The sequence below is a fragment of the Hetaerina americana genome, unplaced genomic scaffold (assembly GCF_022747635.1).
Source record: "Hetaerina americana unplaced genomic scaffold, ioHetAmer1.1.p SCAF_3, whole genome shotgun sequence".
In the NCBI taxonomy this organism is placed as follows: Eukaryota; Metazoa; Arthropoda; class Insecta; order Odonata; family Calopterygidae; genus Hetaerina; species Hetaerina americana.
The window spans coordinates 89,010,294-89,033,707 of record NW_027286874.1 but is presented as its reverse complement, the minus strand read 5'-3'; the positions used below and the strand labels follow the sequence as shown (position 1 = coordinate 89,033,707).

The 23,414-nt window shown below is 35.3% G+C and overlaps 1 protein-coding gene across 1 annotated transcript; it reads left to right on the top strand.

Annotated features, from left to right (window-relative positions):
- The first annotated feature begins 566 nt into the window (after nt 1-566).
- On the top strand, nt 567-20,940 carry sud1 (Prolyl 3-hydroxylase sud1). The gene is made up of 9 exons (XM_071588616.1): nt 567-945; nt 1,191-1,487; nt 1,691-1,807; nt 3,911-4,002; nt 4,828-4,956; nt 5,447-5,640; nt 6,923-7,080; nt 14,955-15,148; nt 20,469-20,940. The coding sequence occupies exons 1-9, from the start codon at nt 789-791 to the stop codon at nt 20,601-20,603; spliced, it is 1,473 nt and encodes a 490-aa protein (XP_071444717.1). The 5' UTR covers nt 567-788; the 3' UTR covers nt 20,604-20,940.
- Nucleotides 20,941-23,414: the final 2,474 nt, after the last annotated feature.

Genomic DNA, 23,414 nt, shown 5'->3' with positions numbered 1-23,414 from the left:
TCGACAGATGATGACAGAGAATGTCTCGAGGAAAAAGGCATTTTGAATTAAGCTAAAATTTCCAGGAAACTTTTCTGTGTTAGTCATCCCACATTGTCAGTAAAAGAAAATCTTCCATTATTTATCACGAAAATTATTTCTCTTCCCATTCTTCTCTAAGTCCGTAACATTTGGAATAAGTCGACTACCACTCAATTTAATAATGTAATTACGTTGAGAATGCAAAAAGTTTATGCGTAATTACCCGTAAAACTTCATCTTCCACCACGAATAACATGCTAACGCAATTAGTTAAAAACTCTAATTTGACCTAACGGCAAAATGAGATAGATACCAATGGAAACTTTGAAATTTGGCGCCAGCATATGGCGGAAACCAATACCACAATTGAATCAAGTAAAACATCTGTATACCTTTATTTTGATGTTGTCTCAGAATTTAAATTTTTAATGGCCTTATCTCATTTCGTGTGAAGGTAAATTCATAACGATAATCACGACAGCATGTAAGTGGAAAAATATTGGGGGAGCACAAAACCACAAAGCGCATGTTTCGGCGGCCACAGTCATGGCGTAGGTTATTGTTTGTGTATATACGATATTGCGTATGTTGTACTAATTATTAGGAACTACATTTACCTGTGATTATCTTTTTTGTAATTTATTCAATTTGTAATTGGAAAAAGTAGGCACCGGCATTTTTGCTATTTTAAGATCTTTAAACCTCGGCTTTGCATGCGAGATGTTAAACAGTGAAGGAAGACCAACGTTTACGTTTTTCATGTGAAAATGAGTTTAAAGCGTAATAAGGAAACCATTTCAAGTGAAAATGATGTTAAAATTAAAAGAGTGGCCCCTGAAGTTTCACTCAGAAGTCAACTTAGCGATGAAAACTTGAAATCAAAGCTTTTCGAGAGTTGGACAAGTGGTAAAGATTTGATATTAGGTAAGTGGCTAGATGATTTGGTTGTCATTATTCGCTCTTTTTGTGTAAGCACGAGTCAAATACTATTGTTGTTTATCAATAAGAATTGCGTGTAATCCGCTGAAAGAATTTAACGTACTTCAGTTTAATTAAATATGTCGGTTGTTATTTTCTCGTACTGTAATTGGCTGCCGTTAGGCGTCAATGTTATTTGAGTTTGGCTGTCTATTTTGGTTTTCTAATCATTTATGGGATTATTTTTTTAGCACCTGACATTGAGTTCAGAAGTGAGCCATTTAGGCATTGTGTCATCCGAAATTTTTGCCATGATGCCGATTTCCTTGAAGGTTTAAAGGAGGAGTTGTACGATGTGGAATATTCGGAGAAAAGTAACGATCTCTATCAATTTCATCAGTCAATAGATTTGGGCAGCTCTCAATCTCCACACATAGTCTCTCTTCATAACTTCTTCCACGAGTGTCTTATTGGCTGGCTCAGATCAGTCACTGGTATACCTCTTAATCACAAAATTGATGTGACAAGCTCGAGATATGACTACACAGGTAATTTTGTTGACTTGAAGCTGTGGATGTACTTCCTCAGGGCAACTGTGATATTCGTATACTGTTCAGTAAATTTTTAACTGAGAGATAATAATTCATTCTTCTTTCAATAATAGCATATACTCAGCTACCTCGTAGCAAAGCTATCTCTAAGTGTTTCATATATTCTTAGAGTAAATGTCAATTGATTTTCTTATTTCCAGATGTTCTTTTGTGCCATGATGATCAGTGTGAAGGAAGACGAATAGCATTCATTTTATACATGGTCAACTCATGGGAAAAAGAAGATGGTGGAACATTGGATTTGTTTGATATTGATGGTGAATAATGACAATATTGAATTATAACAGTGAATTGCTTCCATAAAACTCTGTTACATCCAAGGTACTCTGGGGGCAAGTTGCAAAGGGCTTGGTGAAATCAATTTATCAGTCCATGTTTTGGAACGCGAGGTAGTTATAACTTGTGCAAAGCTGCTGTGGCTGGTGAAAATTGCACCCTCATATAAAGACGCTGGATTATGACCTTGACACATGGAAACTAGAATGATTTATTGTAGAGCTGGCTGCTAATTATTTTATCAGTTAAATTTTACCCATAATACACTGCATTAGACATGAGTACAGAGCTGTCTGAGGACATTCACTTAAAAGTAATATTTGTATGCAGTGCTGTGGATGTAATGAGTCAGTAGTCGAGTCATTAGTTTTATCTATCTTTTGTTAGTGCAGTTTTTTGCTTCATGCTGTTAGATATCCTAAAGCTACCAAAACATATGTATGTTAAAGGAATATATATCAGGAGAAAGGTTCATCATTTTGTCAACTTTTAAATTGTTCATTAATAATAGCCATATTTTAAATTATGAATTATGACATCACATAGACCCATGTAATATGATTGTGCTAGTGTTATAATATGTTCTTCAAGAATGAAAAGATCATGGTAGCATGAATATAGTGCAATGAAAAAAATATTGTCTTAAGTTTTATATCCTTTAAGTAAATGTTAGAAAATATAACTAATGGGAAATGCAAACTCTCAATCCATTTATCCAAGAAGGTAGCATTCTTAAGTATCTGATGTATTGAAATACTTGATGCACGTTGTGTTTTTATCATTGGCATAATATCCTCCAATATTCAGTGATAAACAGTCTTTAAGTATGCCTTGGAAAAGGACCTCAGTTGAATTATTTCATAAGTTATTTAAGCCTGGTTTTAATTTTAGGGATAGGAATGATGTTACCTTTGCTTATTTCTCCACTCTCCCTTCTCTGCAAGATTCAGTTGAATTACCAATGTAACATGCCCAACCCCAGTGGTGGTAATAGCCTAGTACAAAATTGAAATAAATCCATAATAATGCTTTTGGTAGGTGTGTGTCTTGAGGGGTCACTGAGATGACTGGTGACTGCAATTATGCTTCGATTTAACATACTGGTATTATATTTTGCATAATTTTAATGATAGAAAAAGTAAACTTAGGATAAGAAGGAATAATTAGTCAAAATAAATTTTGTTTGCTAGACATAATATGTGACATATTATCAGGAACTCACAAATGTGAATACAGTTAAAAAAACAAATAGCAAATAAGTTTATGCACACTGAGAGAAAATGCTGAGTGTGCTAAGTGTGGTTAAAGCAGTTGACTTTAAAGATACTAGTTAAGGAAATCATTCATAAGCATTTTTACTTATGCAAATATACAAACTTTTGAAGTGCAGTAGTATTCATAAGTAATGCTTCTCTTTATTGATGTTCAAAGTCTATGGCATTGAAGTGTACATAAGTGGTTGCTTAACAGCAGTGGTAGTGGAGAAATTAAAAAGTAACTTTAAATAGTTAATACAAGATAAGAGCAGTGACCGTAGAGTTCTGGGTCAATCTTAATTTGAAATTGTCTCACGTATTTGAAAATATTTAATTATAATTTAGCTCTACTATGTGGAAAAAAAGACCCCATAAGCCATATGTAGCATTACAAAGGCCTTAGTTGATAATTTGCTCTGGTAAAAGTAAATTTTCAATGCATTTTATTGCTCATTGCTTGTTACTTGCGTTGTTCCTTTTGGCAACCTTTTTATGTTTCAACTTGAAATGGCTGCTGCTGATGCAATACTGGAGTTAAATCAATGCAACTTATGCCACATGTACATTACACATTAAGCTAAAGCCATATCGTGCAATGGAATTTTTGCTCAAATAGTTATGTTAATAAATAATTTATGAACAGTTTAACAGCTCTCATAATTTAGTTGTTAGGGAAACACTATGTAACTTGAGCATTCAACATGTAAAAATGTGATGTGCATAATTCTTGATAGAGGTTATTATTAACATTAGCATGTGATAGTTTAAGGCATTAAAACATAATTTTCTCTAGTTAGTAACTTAAGCTGTGCATAATTAATTTTTCAGATTATGGCCAGCCTGACAAGGTAGCACGGTCTCTTGTCCCTCAGTGGAACTCTATCGTCTTCTTTGAAGTTTCTCATCTTTCCTTCCATCAGGTATGTGGTTTTTGTGGGAGTGTTGTGTGTGTAAGAATTCATTAGAGATACCAAAGTTACTCATCTTATATTTCTAAATGTTTCCAATTCAATTTACTCCTTGTTTGGTGTAGTATTATTCCGTGTGTATAATAGTATATCATCAGACATAAAAGGTTAGAGTGATTCTGTTCAATATTAGAGAATAGGGGCACCGATTTTGCTAAATATCATTCAGTCACGTGTTCAAATTGTTGTCAGTCTTCAAACTTTAATGGCATCAAGTTTAACTTTGTAGAAATTATGGGCTCTCATAGGTTGCAGTTTTGAAATTTTAGTAAATATGACATTTAATGTGTCTGCAGGCATTGTCAATCATCCTGATTTTCCCTATAAGATGAAACTTCTCTGATTATAATCTTCATTGAAATTTGTGTGAACTATTGTGAATAAACCATCAATTAAAATGCTTACCTAAAAATCTAATAATGTAGCCTGGTTTCCCATTCTCCTCTGAAATCAAATCATTCTGTAATATTTCATCTATATCAAAAGATTCACCAAGATCTTATCTTTGCAGCAAATCCACATGTTTCAAAGCACCATTTGAATGTCCACTGGCTAACTGCATTTCGCGATGCTGTGGCTAGTAACCATTCAAATACATATTTAATTGGTGGTTTTCTTTGACCTTTGATTATGGTTCATAAAATAAAAATGTGTGAATGGATCACATGCCGAAGTAAATGTTGACATATTCAGATTTATATGTCTGCATAAATATTAGTATCGATGAAGAAAAAATTTATCTGCATTTGCGATATCATACTTTGGGTTTTATTTCAGGTTTCAGAGGTGCTAACTCGGGATAAAACACGCCTCTCAGTCAGTGGTTGGTTTCATGGTCCTCCTCTAAGGCCTCCTACACCCTACATGAGTATGCCATTTCCAAGAAAGTTACCCTGTGATGGAGAGGTATGTCCTTGGGAGTGATTTCAACTAGATAAAATGTCAGTTAGTCGAGATATATATCAATTGCATTTGATAATAGCATACTATGTTTTCTCATATTTGTACTTATAATTCTGTCGAAATTCATTTCCTGCAGTGAGTGTCATCCTTTTCAATTGAAAGAATCTAAAGAATTGTCCCTTGTTATTCTGGATTTAAAATGAATTCCAATCTCACCTTGTGGTGTATCTTATTGGTAGAACATATTACTCATTATTGTATCCCCGTTTCATTCATAAGCATATAAATATTTTGGTGGTATGTGCTAAATTTTAATTCTTTCTTGGTTGGTTAGTTCTATTAGTGGCCAGAAACCCATAACATTCAGCAGGTGATTCCATGCTATTTTTTAATATTTTTTGGAATGTTTTACTCATCAACTGCATTGTGTCACTCATTAATATTGAGTAACTTTTACGGTAGGATCAAATCACAGTTTGCCCTTTTACTTCAGTGTGACGAGATAGCTGCTTGGGTTAACCCATCATACCTTGAGCATGCTACTCAAGCTGCCATTCGAGCCAAGTTTGAGTCAGACTCTGAGATACTTCTTCAGGATTTCTTGAGGCCTGAAAAGTATGTAGAGTTGGCTGAGGCGCTGGCCCTTGAAGACCTGCCTTGGACATGCCGTGGGCCACCTAACAGGAGGTGAGGTTTCTCTTTGCTTCAAGTTTTCATGTTATCTATTGTGCATTAATAGCAGTGGCCACCCAATGTGTATAATGGGCCTGGCAAAAGATATCCTGCAGTAGAAAGTGAAACATTTGGTTAGCAAATTTCATTTTATAAAGATTTCCTGAAAAAGCCATCTGTTCATTTGTATAATATACACTAAGAGTATTGACTACACGAAAAAGTAATAGATGAAAAAAATCACTTCAAGGTCTAACGAAACATTTTTATTTTCATTGAGTATCAAGGCTTGAGCTTGGAACAAAGATGCTATTGTAGTATTCTTTCTAGTCAAAATGAGTACTTAATATCATGCCCATAGTGGGGTAGTTCGTTGATTTTAGTATTTGGCCATAAAATGCATCCTGGATTCAAATTGGGTGATGTTTTTAGGCTTCTTGACAAATAATGTAATTTTTAAGTAATAAAGCAAGCAAGTAATTTTCCTGAATACAGAAACTTTCCTCGAAACTGTAGGTGGTAAAGGGAAGGGAATTAAACTGTAATGTTAGAATTTGCATTCCATTTGGTATATTACTCAGAATGCTCTACCCTCAACATTTAAAAATCTTTTTCGTGTATGATTGTAATTGTACATGTAGTAGAACACAAGCATTTCAGTTGCTTAAGTATTTGCATTTGATCTTTCTAATTGCCACTGTAGTAGTAGATCTGAAAAGAACTTAATCAGACCATTTCGGCCCAAAGCATCTCATTTCACTGAAAGCATCCTGCAAAACATCCTCTTCTGTATCTTCAAATGAGATAGTAAAATGGTACACTTCTTGCATTAATGCTCAGCAAGATTGTAGGAAATATCAATCTATGCATATACCTGACACTAAAAGTCATATGATTCACTTTTGTTGCTTGCCTACTACTAATTAAAAGGTATGCAACTGTTATTAGCAGATTCTAATCAAAGTTCATCAAATGGAAGGTAGCAAAAATGCAGAGACATTCATGAAAATTGACCTTGGTCTGGAATACTCAAAGATTTTAGCGATACAAATTCCACCTAAATTCTGTGATACTTAATATAGTCTAAATTACTGTCAGTTAAATGACTCCTATGAAGCTGACCAAAGGGATGAGGCTGCGCATCTGTAATTGCAGATCAAACTGCATTTTGGGACTGCACATTGGTATAAAATTGCCAGCTATGGTACATAATATGATCTTAATAAATTGAGGTTAGTGTGTGTTTTAAGACTGATGGCAATGAGTACTGTAACATTTTTGTTTTTTCACTTTATAGAAATTATGAAATTAGCAGAGAAGGGCTTCCATCTATTGTACAAAGTTTCCTCAAACTCTTAAACTCACCAGCGTTATTTGAGTTTATGGCTGCTGTGACCGAGCTTGATCTTTTGCCTAATAGGAACGAAGAGGCAAGTTCCAGCAGTGATGAAAAAAGTAAGTTCTCACATTTTCCCTTAATAATATGGCATAACATACGTTAAGAGTAACCTCAGTGACTCAATCTAAAATTATTCTCACCACAGTGATCTGTCCAAAACAATCAATTTAATTGGCCTGTCACTCAGACCTATCTTCTATTTTCAGTGCAGGATATTGCACCATCCACTAAATTCATTTCCAATGTTTGGCCGAAGTAGAATCCCCTTATCTGCAGGTGCTATATTTTGAGACCTTTTGTGGCTGAGCCGTGTATAGTAGACATGCATTAATTAGTCTTTTATTTATTTATGTATGTGCAGTCATTTTTTCCAAAGAAAATACCCTCATATTATTCATATTAAACTTCAATTCAGGATGTTCTGCTTTTTATTTTGCCTTGATTGAAATGAACATCATTAGAGGTCCCAACGTTGAACCTCCCATGATGAAGTTTTCTTGGGTCAGGGGTTCCATATTGGCCAATGTTTCAATGCTCGACTCGAGCATCGTCCTCAGGGTAGACGAGTGCCACTCTTCAGTGTCAAAGGTGTTAATTTATCCAAGTAGTTGTTCAGAGTTAAACAGTAACAAGTATAAAAATAACAGTTTTATAAATATAGCAATACAACTGACAGGGCACCACTCTGCATTTGGCCGTCTTATATACAGGAGCCCGTACATGTACATGAGCCCACTGATCAGGTGATTCATGATCCGTGGTGGAAGAAAAAGAAGAGGTTGGTTGCCATTTTCTAACCTTCTTCAGCACCGATTTCCATGTGTTGCTGAAGGAATAGCCGGAGTCCTTGTTGAAATTACGTCTTGCCATTCCTATTTCAATTCTTTAATTATTTGGTCCCAGTAACCACCGGTGTAGGCAAGTAACTTTGTCCCATTTACGTTAATAGAATGATCCTTTCCGATGCTGTGTTCAGCGATGGCTGCTTTCTTCTCCAACTGGCCCAGCCATAGGTGTTCCTTTAACCTGGTCTCAGTGGTCCGCTCTGTCTCTCCAATGTAGGCAACTCTGTTGGCACACAGAACTTGGTAAATGCCTGGGGTCTTAAGGCCGATTGGGTCCTTGGCTCTGGTAAGAAAATTTCTAATTTTTCTTGGTGGTTTGTGGACTGCCTCGATTTTGTGCTTTGCCAGTATCCTGGATATTTTTTCATAAATTGAGGAGACATATGACAAGGAGGCCCTGGCTATTGTCTTCTCTTTTTCCTCCTGCGTCGTGCGTACTTGCTGGTTTAAGAACCTATTTAGGGCCAAAGAGATGTCGGTTCCGCTATATCCATTTTGGAGAACTTCTCCCCTTGTTCTAACGATCCAGAAATCACGTGGTCTAATCCAGATTTAATCTTGACTATGAATGCACAGTCTATGAAAATATGGCCTGGAGTCACCTAAGTTCGTAAATCTGAGGCCAGTTCTCTCAATGCTGCATTCAATTCATGCTCTTGGCACACTGCATTTCATCCTTTCACTTATTTTGTTCCCCCAATTCAGTTCGAAACTTACTTCAAGTTTCATGAAAATTATTTTCAGAATATTGTCACGTTTTGCTTTTTTTCTATTCAAAGAACATTTTTGAGGTTATTTAGTGTTTTTAAAACCATTTTGGAGTCTAAAATATAAATTTACTAACGACTGTATGCCGACCTTTTCTATGGGAAAAACCCTGCCATACTTGGCTGCAAGATAGTACAAATTTCTTAAGTAAATACTTTACAGCAAGTAACCCTACTATGCAATGATGTTGGCAAAATGGCTGGGAGAGATGGTGTTCTAACAAAGGTATTTTGGTACTGATGAATTTCCCATTTAGCTCATGTCATTTTGGGTTATTTTCGTGAAACACAGGGGGGTGGGCGTATTCATCCTGCCATCAATAATGAAAGACCTTAGTCTGAACAGCATCAAGACCATTGGAAAGGATACATTGAGCTTCTTACAGCCTCTTTTTACACTGCCTATATTAAATAATATTTACTGAAGCCATAAATGGTTTTTGCACCGTAGGGAAAGGAAAAAAAGGGAGGGGAATATAGAAATTGGTGTGGTGATTTATGAGAAAAGTTAATCCCTTGCCTGTGATTTGACACACATTCTAACTATTAAGACGTTCACTGTTACATGGGGAGTATTTCCCAAAAGGTTTACAAAGAAATGAATCATATTTTCGGTGACCATATTTGGAAACTTATAAATACGCAGACAGGCGAACTGATTAGCCCTAGGTTCTTTTGCTTAATTCCCTACCATTTTTGGTTTTGACAAAGCCATCTGGCCATCCAGTGTTTTGTCTACTTCATATTCCTGAATGTTGGCATTGCCTTTCTTTAATACCTGAGTGAGTGAGTGTGTGTGTGTGCGCATATTATTCACCAAAGTAGGTCCTTGGCATCTGGGTTAAATACTTCGCAAACCTATTCAGTCTTTTACTTGTTAACACATAGGTGGTTAAGGTAGCCCAGAGGCAAAAGAAAAATTTCCCTGTAAACCACTTTAGGCTAGCCAGTGTGACTGTGTGTGTTTTTGTAAGTTCCCAAGTATAGTTCCTGGCAATGGGATTGATTTCCTTGATTATCTACTCGAGAAAAACCCTCCACCTCTGTAAATGTGAACGTCTTAGTATTTTGAATGCGTCTGTTTGCTGGCCTGGGATTAACTTTCCCCATAAATCACCACACCAATTTCAATATTCCCCCCCATTGTTTTCTTTTACTGTGGTGTAAAAAAAATTGTTTATGGCTTAAGGAAATATTATTTTATATAGTCAGTCTATCAAGACCATTGTTACTTAAGACAAATAAACTAGAACTGAGCAACCTCGAGACTGATGTTCTATTGACCATATGGTCGGAGATGGCAGGGGCTATTTAATGGTTTGTCCACTTGGTGTGGTGAGCGCTTAACCCTTACAGTGCCGGGGAGCATAATCGTGCTCCTCTCCTCTTTTGCCAAAAGTGCTAGGAGCACTATTGTGCTCCTGGTAGTGTCACTATTAGATCCTAGTAATTTACAGTTTACTCATAGATGGCATGTAAGTGCAGAATTTGTATGATGCTGAATGTATGTTTCAAAATTGGCCACTGGCATTCATATGCCTATGTTTTTACATGTGCTACGATTTTTTAAAGTTCACTTACATTTTGTAGCCGTAAAACTTTGGCATCTGCATCTTAGTCAGCTTTTATTAGTGACGATGATATTGCTAAATATGCCAATACTTGCATTGGAGAAGAAGATTCTGCTGAAGATATTGGAGAGGAATGTCCTTGTGCAAGTAATCAAGACTATACTATCACAACAGAGTCAGAAAGTGATTGCAGTGATGCTGCTGTTCCTTTGAAATGTAAACAAATTCCTGTAATTCATGAAAGTTCAGCGAGGGACAGCATATGTGAAAATGTTGAAGATTTGAACAATTCTAGTTTTCCTGTGTTTATCGAAACACAACCTGATCAAGATTTATATGTGCAGCACGGACCTTCATTTCCTGAATCACCTTGTCCAAAGCTTGCTCATCCCCACAATGGGAATATTTTGGAAACCTATGGAATATTTTGACATGTTTTTCAATTTGAGATTGTGGAATCTAATGGTTGCTGAAACAAATAGCGAATCAGTTTTTGGGTTCACAGCAGCATATTTCCCCTAAATCTTAGAGTCAGAGAATGGAGGCCAGCAACCATCGTTGAAATGAAAGCATTTGTGGCTGTGCTGTTGGAAATGGGAATTACACGACAGCCTACCATATTTTCTTACTGGGTTAGGAATAGTAGAGCCATTCCATGGTTTGGGAATATGTTCTCTAGAAATAGATTGCAAATGATATATTGAAATTTTTTCATCTTGTTAACAATAAGTAACCATTTCCACCAGTTCACCATAATTATGATCCCTGTTCTAAATTCATCCCTCTTGTTGGGCATGCAAATAGGTTGTTCGGATTTCATTGCACACCACGCCAGGACTTATTCATTAATGAGTCCTTATCAGGCACCAAAAGTCATTCAACCCTAACTCAATATCTTCCTAACATGAAACACCACAAGTGGGGAATAAAGTTTTGGAATAAAGTTTTGGCAAAATGTGGTGAAGAAAGGGTTGGGGTCAAAAAGAAAGGCCTTGGTCAGGTAGTGGTGACCGAATTGCTCCAACTAGGGAACTAGCTAAATAAAGGTTATCTTGTGGTAACGTACAACTTTTTCACCGGCATTGCTCTAGCAAAATATCTGTTTGAAAATTCAACATACCTTACTGGAACAATAAGAACAAACAGGAGGGGCCTGCCAAAGGATATTGCAGCAGGTTATAATGTAGGACAAGTAAAATATTTCCTCAGTAATGAGGTGCTTTTGTGTGGGTATTGAGAAAAAAATCTAAAAATAAACCAGTGTTGCTTCTTTCAACCAATGCAGTTGCTGAGAATGTAACCCTGTGCAGAACACGATATGACCAAGAAAGGGAAATATCCAAACCTGCAAATATAAATCAATGCAGTAAATTCATGGGAGGAGTAGATGTATTAGACATGATGCTTTACACCTACTTAGACAAAAGAAGAAGTCTAAAGTTAAAGTATTGGAAAAAGGTGGTCAACAGCATCTTTGCCAGGATGATTTTAAATTGTAATATAGTATGCAAAAAGATAACATCAGGCTAAAGAATGTCCCATTTCCAATTCACTTCATCCATTATTCAGACAATTGAAGAATGGCTGGCAGAAAAGAAGAGTAACTAGGTAAATCTCAATGCTGTAAACGAAACATCTAGTAAAAGCAGATGGTGCATTATTGCAAAGATTGCCAGGTAGAAATTTGAGGTGTGTTGTATGCCATAACAAAAATGGAGGACCTATAAAACGATCAAATACAGTGTGTGCTAAGTGTAGGAAAACACAGCTGTTAGTGATTCCAGTGTCACTAAAAGCTTTTTTTTTGTGAAAAGTTTAAATTTTTGTATTGCAATGACTTATGAACCTAGACGGATGATTTTTCTGTGCAATCAGAGAGCATACCAAATATGTTAGATTTATTCTTAAAAGTTAAAAATTATTTTCATTTATGTATTCAAAGTTAACATCAATTTTTTTTAACATTATATATTTTGTTCAATATTTTTTTCTAATAATATTTAATGATAGAATCAGCAAAGAATATATTTATAGGATGAAAACAAATATAATAAAAGTTTTCTTGAGTTTTTGAGTATGTAACTATATTCAATTGCGATTAATAATTTTTTTCCTAAACCACTGCAAAATAAGCAAAAATACCTTTGCAATTTTAGCATAGTTCCTAAGAAATTGGTTGGTACTCAAAGGGTTAAATAGCCTTTTTTAGGTTTTGTCAGTACTTTTGTGTTTTGGGGCAATCATAAAGTAAATAAAGTATGTCACTGTTACAGTATTACAACCACTCACTGAGGCATGGGGCCAAAATTCATCACCTAAGCTCTTGGAATCAAAACTGTTTTATTGCTCATGTTACTCTGCTTCCAGAATACAGATAGATATATTTTGAAATACTGGCAAAATCTCAGTCATAGAGGCACTTCTGGAGGAAGTACATATTATTTCTCTCTTAACCCCCTAAACAGCCCTGGACACTTTACAAACTGCTGCAGCAGTAACGGTCACGCAGTTGTAATTAAACATGTTTAATAGATGATTTCAATGCTCAAATTTTTGGATACTGATTTTGTAAATATAGACTTCTCCTACAAATTTATCAACTCCAGGAATTGTAACTTGTCTACAAATGAACCGAAAAGCACTTCATGAAATGTTTATTGTTGATTAAATGAGGGATGGTCGAAAAGTAATAGCAAATCACTTTTTGAAAGACCAGACCACTCATGAAACAATTGTTTAAATTTAAGAAATTCCTAGCATAGAGTATGCAGATTTAGAGTAGCAGTGAGATGGAAATTGATGATGATATGGAGCTATGGTATTCATGCATGACTGCCGTGAGATCTGATATAGAAGGAATTGAATGATGCTGCCCAATTAAAATCAACGTGGCAATAGGAAACCACTGAGTATTTGTTAGTCATGAGCCTTTCTGCTTTTGGATTGCTTCAGAAAAAAAATAATCTCTCTAGAAACAGCAGTGTAGGTGACTCCGTAGAGCTGTTCATCGTAAAATTACTAAAAATGAATCACCAGACATTATTAATCAACTCCCACAGATTTGTACCATTACAATGAGGGTATGGAAAGTTAAATTTATGTATAAAAAATACCAATATACTTATGAATACCACCATTTCTCACATTAACCTTGTAAAAATTGAATGTATGATGTATTTTATGCTGGTTTTACATCCCTGTAATGCTTCAACACAGTCTTCAAAAATTATTTTTTTCGCAAAATTTTGGGGGCTCAGCTTAAATCCATGGTTGGTTCATACAAGGAAGGCCCATTTAGAACTGGCAGTCATTTGACCGCCTTCAGGTGCGATAGGTAGAGCTGCTATTTTCTCAAAATAATTATTACTATTGCCAGTAATCTTCGAGCATAGGGTAGTTTTTTGATGGATCCTAGTACTACATATTACAATAACTCATTCTTTAGCTCTATATTCTTAATCTCCCTTAATTCCATCCAAACTGCCTACTCTTTTCCATCATCTACATTGAATTCCCAGCGTTCTCTCCCCTATTACTGTCTTCAGCATCCTCTTGGTCTCTCAATATCTACCATATCCACTAGTAGTCCCCTGCCTTCTTCAGGTATCTCCCAATAACCTTCTCTCTGCCCATAGCATCTGTAGAGCTTCATCATTTGTTTTCCTCTCCATTTTATTTTTTCTATTCTTCTCCACAATCACATATCAAAGGCCTCCAATCTATGCTTATCTTCCTACCTCAAAAGCCATATTTCTGAACTATATAAAACTTTACTCCTAATTAAAGTTTTCGCTAGTCTTTTCAGTATATATTTACTTAAGGTGCCTGGCCAACTCCTCACTATGTTGACACTTTTCTTTGTATCTCAAATTGCAGTTAACTCCTGATTGTCATAGATAATCGGAAAACAAAGATAGCTGATTATGAGGAAAATATGGTCATGATATAAACAAATGTATACAGAAACTATCCTTTTTCATTTGTGATTCATTTTAGTTTTTTAGCAATGGAAAGTACATTTTTTTCCGGTTTTCAGCCATTTTATTAGAGTGGAATAATAGATTTACAAGAACGTGGAACTACTTCATAAAGTGAATGGCAAAACATACTTGCCTCAGAAAGCTAAACCAATCGCAATTCCAGGATAAAACTAATGGCTGGCAAACAATGAATTTTTTGAAAATGGTCACTAATGAAGATTAATATTCGTCATGTGATACCAATTAAAAAATACATTGTAGATGATTACGCCATGTTTGTTGCAGATTAAAAATATGTATTTGCTTGCATTGAAATGAACATGGAATTCTCAGGGCTAGTGAATGTGAGGGAAAGGATTATGGGAAGGTTGAGATAATACAAAAATGTTTAAATTTAAACATTTAATATTATTTAAAACTTTAAAGGAAACCTAGGTATTTCAAACTTGTATTTTTATAAAAACATTTAATTATCTTTATGGATGTAATTTCGTTGGATTTTTGACATGCTAGGAAGGAAGTAAATTATATAATTAGAATTAAATAAATAGAAACAGTAAAAGTAAAAGATCTTCACCTAAAACGAATGTCAAGGTGATATGAGAAAAAGTAATGAAGTTTGGCAAATCTGAAAATAAAAAGTGGTCAACTGACCATCACAGAGTGATGTTAATACATGTCATTGATGACATAATTTCTTGTGCCCATGTTAATGTTATCAGCAACTTATGCTTGCCTCTTATTATGATGTCATTATTTCATTTCAGGGAGAAAGATGAAAGGCCCAGCATGCACTGCTGAGGTCCAGAGGTGGCAACATCGTAGTTATACCCTTGTGTTTGACAAAGATCCAACATTTGAACAGCCAGGCCTTGATGCAGTCTTGTACTTCAACAGTCACCTATGGACAGAAGGTGCTGGTGGGCAGACATCTTACATTGCACGAGATGCTGATGAAGAGGTTAGTGAGAGTGAATCTGTATTTTTTTATCTATGTCGAAAATTCTCTACATTCCCCTGTGATGGCAATGAACTAGTTCATTAAAGTGTAGATACTATGTATACTTTTTATTTTGAAACTGACCAAATGAAAAACTTAGTGCGACATGACAGCAAATTTCAGAGGAAATGACGTTTTTATGATGACACTTCTTTCACCATTTCAATTTATTGTGGAATTTTTTGCTATTTCTGAATAAATGGGTACCTTATCTGGATTACCCATTTTACTCCGGAGATAATTGTGAATTTTCCACAGCCTTGTCATGTGCATCTAGAAAGCTATTAGTTATCATTTCAATCGGAGGGCCATTATGAAATTCTCAATCACTGTTTAAAAGCCCTAGACCATCAGTTGCTTGCCTTCCATTTTTTATTTAAAATCTTAACCAGTCATGCTAGAGATTATATATCCCAATGAATTATGAATATAATATCCCACATCAATAGATTTCCATCCATTAGGTCATGCTCGAAGTTTAAAATTACCTCTTCTGGCCTTGCTTATTTTCCACATAATCGTTTTTGTCATTCTATTATCTAGTGCATAAAAGAATGAAAGCCAACCTCATGCTAGGAAATCAGTTGCCATATAATATGGAAGGAAATTGTACTAAATAAACATAACAGTTTCAGGCTTAACTTTGTGGAATTCCTTCATGATGTGGGTAGAAAAAGAAACTTTGCACTTCCACATAAAGATTACTAGCTTATACCATGTTATTAGGTCTACCCAACCCCACTTAGTCTTATAAAATGAATGCCTTTCAGTTTTTATACCTTCAATTTTCACTTTTCCTTGCTTTCATTGCTGCACATTTTCTGTGGTCACATTGTTTATTCTCTATGCCCCATAAATATTTGTTTCTTCATCATGGCACACCACTTTTAACTTTAAAATTTATTTTGATACTATCTATATCTTTTTCCTTTGGACATGTTCAAATTTAAGGTCACTGCTTTTTTCTCCACATTATTTGCAATTCCAGGCGGGTGTACCTAATTCAAAACTTATTACAGTCATTCTGTGTAAATTCAAAAAATAAAAGTGTAATTTTTGCTACCTCCCAGTTTTTACACTAACCTTCTTTACTAAATGATACCTATTCAAAATCGAGTCTCATATAGTATAGTACTTTGGTGAATAATCAATATTTGCACATTTTATGAAAAGTTGAAAATGACATCAAGTTGGCCCCAAAGGGGTCAGTGTAACTTATTATGCATGATAAAATGCTTTGAAAAAATCTTACAATGGATAACTGTATAATATACATCGAAAAGTACTTTCAATTAAAAATTTGCATTTATTTTCATTAGTCTAAACAGTAGTTAAATGTTTAAAATGTAATTTCTCAAAAACTCACACTTGAGTTTTTCTTAAGTAAATGTATTTTTATGTAAATGTTTGTTGCATCAAGCTTTTATCTCACTTGTATGGTGCATTATGATTAAGGTTACTATTGCCAGTTTTCTTTTGAGTTTGGATTGTGTATTAGGGAGTTCATGAAGGGGGAGGCAAGGAGAAGTAGAAAATCTACGAGGCAAGAGCTCTAGCTTTCACTAAAAGAACAATGTTAAAGGTAGCATTGAATGTGACTTGCTATGGAAGGTGTACTGTGCATGAATTTTTGTTTTTGCAGTATTTAAGAACATCAGGGAAACTGATCCATCTTTCTGTGTTCTTGGAAAGATATTTATTAATGCACTGTTATGAATTAATCCAGTACAGATTTTTTCTTTTTGTTTGCAATTGTTCTTTAAATGGGAGCTAGCAACAGACATTATTTTTGGATATTTATTTAGAAAATGAATACTTCTTCTAATTCATCAACTGTGGTATGAAGGTATGAGGTGTCCTTGAAGTTGTTTTATTACCCTGAGTTGCATGTGAGAAGGAGAATTGCTTTTTTGACAGTCTACAGCAATGGGGGCCTAGGGCAATAAAATATCTCACAGGAACACTCATGGAAAAGTTCATTGGTTGCTAACCTTCAGTGAGAGAAAAGTTGAGTTGACTGCAAATAGCCCGTGTTTGTGTTTTGTTCATAACGTGTGTGTATGACTTCATGTGCATTTTGCAATGGGAAATGGGAAAAATCCTTTTTTCAATGTTAATGCTGAAATTTGAGTGCTTCATTGGATTCCTAATGAAAGAAAAGAGTCATGGCATTGGAAAACAAAATGAGGGTGATTATTATGAAAAAGAACTGCTGTTAATTGAATCCAGGAGTGGAGTTCATTCAGTGAAATCTCTTTTGCTACCTATGATGTCTATTTTCCCATTTTTATCGAAGACAGAAAATGTCCCTATTTGTACTTATAATAGCATGGAATAGAAGAGGTTCTCGTTTTTTCATATTTTCTGAAACTCCACTTCTGTGTCTTCCTCATGTTTTTGGCCAGTTTCTTCTTTCTTGTACGTGAAATTTGATTCATCAAAGTGCAGATCTCTTAGAAATAAAGGTTCATTAGTGCATGGTTCCCACACATGATCTACTTGTAATCCCGTCATATTGACTTCTCTAGTCCCCGTCTTCAATTTTTCATCAGACTTGTTCATAGCCCATGCTATGCTACCAAATAGAGTTTAAAAACTGGTTTTTTCCATAATATTCATTACTTTGGTAGACTCTTTCATTACTTAAATTAGAAGGCTTGTGCCATCGGAGAGTTTTTGATGTAGACAAGTAATCACTCCCTAAACTGAAATTAATAGAAACCCACAAAAACCTACTGAATTAATAGAAACATTTAGGTGGTGGACTTCCCAAGTTAAACACAAATTTAGAAAAGCATTGCTCCATCGAATTATCCATCAATGATCTGCCGTGTTACATATTATCAAAACAGGGCTCATGGGGGTGCATTTTCTGGCTCTCGCAGCTCAAACGCGAGAGACCGGGTGCGTTTAGAAGTTAACATCCCCCTCTACCTAGCCCAGCTTTTTAGAATGTGCTACAGGGCATCTTCACATTTGGGAAAAATTGGTCACATTACTAATGGAATACACCCTGCATGTTTGGTGATGGAAACATGATGAATGCTAAATACAAGTGTATTGAATGGACAATGTTATTTCCCATCTCTTCTAAAATTAGCGTCATCAAGAGTGATCTTAAAGAAAAGACTCTAATAGCAGATGATATTTATGCTATAAACTTCTCTCATTATGAAAATATTTTCTAAGCCAAAATTTAGTAATTTTTTTAAGAATTTCAGAACAAATTTTCAATGAAATAGGATGTTTTCCCTGAACTTTGTGGATTTTCCTAGTGTCTCTTGGCTGAAACAAAGTAATTACCCCTGATTTGCACTTTTGACGTTTTCTCAAAATGATTGATTAATTTCCAAGGTCCACGATTAGCCAGTCATATAATGTTAAATCATTAAGAGTCAGCCCTTGGCGGCCAATGCAATGCTTCCAACGGTTTCATGTGGTCGCTTCTGTCTTAATCTTCTCATAACCTCTATGTAGTACTACTCATTCACTGTTTTTCCTTTAGATATTCATAATAAGTAATCCCTTCTCAACTGAAAAAAATGATCAACATCACCTTCACATTTGATTGCTTTCACATCCAAGCTTTTTTGGATCGTAGGGAAGATGGTCCCTTCCACTGTGAAGACTGGGCCTTGGTTTCTGTCATTATCATAAACCCAGGCCTCGTCGCCTGTGACAATTATTTTTAAGAAGTTTCGGTCCTTGCTTGAACAATCAAGCAGTTCCTGGCTGATGTCAAGATTCCAAAGAAACTGCGGGAGATGGCGCCCATCCCAGTCAAGGCGAATGATTTTTACACTCTGAAATTGTTGCATTGAAATGCACATTAGCAGATGACTCCGTTAAAAGTTACTGTTGCGGCATCTCCCGCAGTTTCTTTGGAATTTGTCAAGGTATAAACAGCCTAAATGTTTAAAAGTTGACTTTAACCTCGTGGACTGTGGCGCGCCGCAAATGAATACAAATGCCTGTGACATTGTATGTAAGGTATTTCGTTACAACATCTTGTTCCTTTAAAAGCCCCAAAATTTCAGAGTTTAAGAGGACGCCTCAGTAGCTAACTGGCTGAAGCACTCGACCGGATATTAAGGGATCTGGGTTTGAATCCCAGTCAAGGCAAATGAATTTTATACTCTGAAATTGTTGCATTGATGTCAAGATGGTTTTCCCTCTGTTCATCCATGAACACTTGTGGCACGAATTTTGACACGACGTGCTGCATGCCCAAAATTTCTGTGAAAATGGTGAAACACAATCCAACACTAATGTCAACTTCATTGGCAATCTCCCTGTTCATTAACTTATGGTTTGCACACACTAAATCATACGCACCATTGATTGGTTGGGCATCATTAGTTGACGTCGATGGTGTTCCACTTCTTGGTTCTTTATCAGTCGAAGCTTGTCCAGACTGGAACAGGTTGTACTGACAAAAACACTGTGCCTGACTCAGTATCATTGCCAAATGCCTCTTGGAACATTGCATAAGTTTTAGTTGCATTTTTCCCAAGGTTAGAACAAAATTCAATGCTGCTTCTCTTACACCTTCATTTTCACTGACGCAAGAATTAGTGCAGCAAGCCTGTGCAATCTCAGACAAGAATCACTGTTGTGCGGAGACAAGTCACACAAGTAAGGCAGTGTTTTACTTCTCACAGATGCCGCCAGAAGGCGACAGTTCACTAATTGTGATCCATCAAGCTGCTCGCGCATAGAAAGGCCATTCTCATCTGTTTTTGTTCCTTACTTGTACTTCTTTTTTTCTGTAAAATGTATATTTGTCTGAAAAAAATGGATAATAGACATAGATTGGAGGCTTTGAAAATGCAGGTGTGATGAAGGATGGATGTGTGATGAAAATGTAGGTCTGATGAAAAGATGAATTAGAGGGAAAGGAAAACAAATGAGGAATTGCTAGGTATGGTGTGATAGAAGAGGGGATCATTGTGAGAAATCCAAAGAACACAGGAAAGATGAATGGAGAGCATTTTGATTGGCGAAGGGATGCTGAAGACTCATAAAGGGGAGAATGTTAGGCCAGTGGGGATGGAGCAGGAATAGGTTAGGAATGTTGGATGGAATAAAGGGAGAAATTGAAGAGGGATTATAGTGTACAATTTTGACTTTAGTTTTGTTAGTAGTGGCAAGGAGATTTGTCTCTATACTGTTTGGTAGCTTGTGTCCATCCAAAACCTACCTTAACCGATATATTACCAGTAATAATAATACCTATGTTTGTCTCCTTTATTCATAAGTTTTATTATATTTCTCATTTCAGTTGCTGACTGTTTTCCCTGTTGACAATGCTTTGGCATTGACATACCGAGACAAAGAGACACTGCGCTTTGTCAAGTACCTTAATTGTGAAACAGAAGGAGCCTTTCAGAGCATATTCTGTACTTACTATGAATGATGAGGACCTTGGTGGAATGTTAATGTGTGTGAATACATTTCCACGTGCCATTACCAATTAGAACTTGAATTTTGAGATGGCTCTTGCAGTTTGGAAGGTTTGTTGAATGGCTTAATAGTGAAAAGTTTTTCTGTCTAAGTTTGTCTCTTGGGTAGTGGCCATTTTGGTGGCTGAGGTATGGCAACTTTTCATGGCTGGTTTCACATGAATTATAATTTTTAAATCACCACAGAGTGCCCTTGATGATCAATGGCTAATCAAATGAACATTGTCTGGCATTTCTTAGATCTATGTAGGAACTTCAGTATCCAAAAATATTACATGAATTTATCTATCACCTCGTGTATCATTATGATGACATTTTTCTAAGAAATCACCGAATGGTGTATAGGGTATACACAATATGTCTCAGAGCTTCAATTGTGTTGTGGGTATCAAGTGCTTTATGCCACTACATTGATGAGAGTGACAGGCAGCTAGCTGTATTAACTTTCCTAGTGTTGAAGGATATCTTAGGAGAAGAGCCCCATGGCTTGTCCATCATTGTTCCCATGTGTAAGTTTTCAAGTATTTTAATAGAAAATCAGTGCCAAATACATAGCCTCAACAGAAGAATTAATGAGAAAAAATTCTTCTTTTTGCATACTTGCTGGCAGGGTATGTCAGCTAAGTATGGCTGCATGCTTATCATAAAACAACTAATTTCATTATCTGCTTTTTCAAATGCTTGACTGAGTTGAATCAAGTTTTTTTTTTATTTTGGTAGGTTGAAATTAACAATGGACGTTCAGTATTTAATAATTCATATTCTGATTTTTAGCCTGTCTCCAGAAAGTATTTCATTAATTTAAAATTATTAATGTTGAGATGAAGCAGTCAGGCAGGTCAATAATGTAAACCCATTGCTCAGGATTTTTCTCACATGGAACATCCAAATTGCTGCATTACATGGAATGAAATAGGAGTTATTGATAACAAAAGTATTTTCTTATTGTGGTCAATGGGAATTCCTTTGTGTTGGTTTTATTGGCATTAGTTTTTGCATCCTGGAGAAGCAAGTCATCTTTACGCTGTGGATTAAATCATTAAAAACAATATTGCTGTCAACAGAACATAGTTTTCATTGGCAGGATTTTTAAAAGTTGGCAATGTGCAATTGACCCCCATCAGTGAGCCGTCATCTTAATAAATTAACCCCTGTTTTGGGCTATTTTGGTCAATCACCAGTGGATAAAAATTTATTTCATATGCATCTTGAAACCAATATTCCCATGATACTCTTGCTAGAGTATCAATCTTACTACTAACTGCTAGTAATCAAATTGCCAGGTATTAAATATCTGAATTCAACTGTGCTGAAATTTTATCATTCGCAAGAAGTGGCGGGTATGATGAAAGTCTTAATGCCCCAAAGAATGCTAGAAGCATCAGTTAAACTAATTAATTTGTTTAGAATTACTCCTCTTGAGCAACAAAGTAAAAGAGCTACCAAACTTCAAATACATTACTCCCGTTTTCTTGAAGTCTAGTTATTGTTATGTGAAATATTACCACAATTTTTTTCTATTAATATTTTTACCTAGAAGTGACATGTATGTATGTAGATACATCCTAAGATGTAAAATTCAAGGAAATATACAATCTGTATGAACATACATTTTATGAAAAGTTAATTCAGTTCATACCAACAATGATCACTGAAAGTAAATGATATTTCCAGAAGTTATTGTGAATTTTTTATGTACCATAAGCCCGTGACCCTAAATCTAACATTCCCTTAAAAACTCAATGACTATTACGCTGTTGTTTATTGATAGAATTTCTATTCTGTCCATTTTTCTATCTTTCGTATAATATGAATGGAAAATCATTTCAATGATAGCATTGTTTATTGTTGAGAAGATACATGTTTTTTTCATGGGAGACATACACTTTTAATGGTCTAAATCATCATTATTCTTCCTTATTTTGTTTTTAGCATAGTTACAAATTTTATGTACAGTAAGGATTTCACATATTAGGTTACTGTCACTTGAAGAATGAATATTAATAGTAAAATGACTTTGTGCGGGGATCAGGTTGGTGCATTGGCTAGTTTACTGGCTTCCCACCATAAGGTCCAGGGTTCAAATCTGAGCAGTAACAGAAGTTTTCGGACATATTCTGATCCCTAATTAATATATATAAAGAACCATTCAAATGGTGTGTGTCATCCATTGGATGAAACATTTAACTTTGAACCTCATGGCGCCTTTCATTACAAATAGGTGAAGCTAACTCTGGGTTTATATTCCTCTTCTCTCTTTCCCTGAGCATTGTACTTCAAGTAAATTATCGACTTATCCATAATGGTGCAAATGACCTTAGCTGTCAGTGACCTCCCCGGATAACTACTACTATGACTTTTTTATAATTCTCCTATAAAACCTTAAATTTTAAGTCTTTTTTTGTTTTTTCATAGATTTGAGATTAAAAGTAAGGCATTACTGTCATTTTTTCAATACTTATGAGATTCCTCTGCATTTTTAGTCTTCAAAAACCCTTTTCTATTGTTGTTAATGGTAATTTATTTATTGTTAATGGGTTTTAATTTTGTATGACTCTGTATATACTTCTAACTTAATTTCTTTGTAAAATGTATTTCCACATTTTTTAAAGCTAAGCAAAATTTAAACCCTCGCCTTTCCCATTCCATGTATTGCAGATTATTATACCTGAGAGAAATTTCCTAGTACTGTAAATGAAAATTCTTTGGAGATAATCATGTATCTTGTGCACTAAAGTCTCTTTAAAGAGAATCTGTAATTCAAG

What these genes read in the sequence shown, in the direction of transcription:
- sud1 (XM_071588616.1), top strand. Translation starts at nt 789, where the DNA reads ATGAGTTTAAAGCGTAATAAGGAAACCATTTCAAGTGAAAATGATGTT. An exon ending in GGATTTGTTTGATATTGATG is followed by an intron (nt 1,808 to 3,910) that starts GTGAATAATGAC and finishes TTAATTTTTCAG; the next exon opens with ATTATGGCCAGCCTGACAAG. An exon ending in CGTGGGCCACCTAACAGGAG is followed by an intron (nt 5,641 to 6,922) that starts GTGAGGTTTCTC and finishes TTCACTTTATAG; the next exon opens with AAATTATGAAATTAGCAGAG.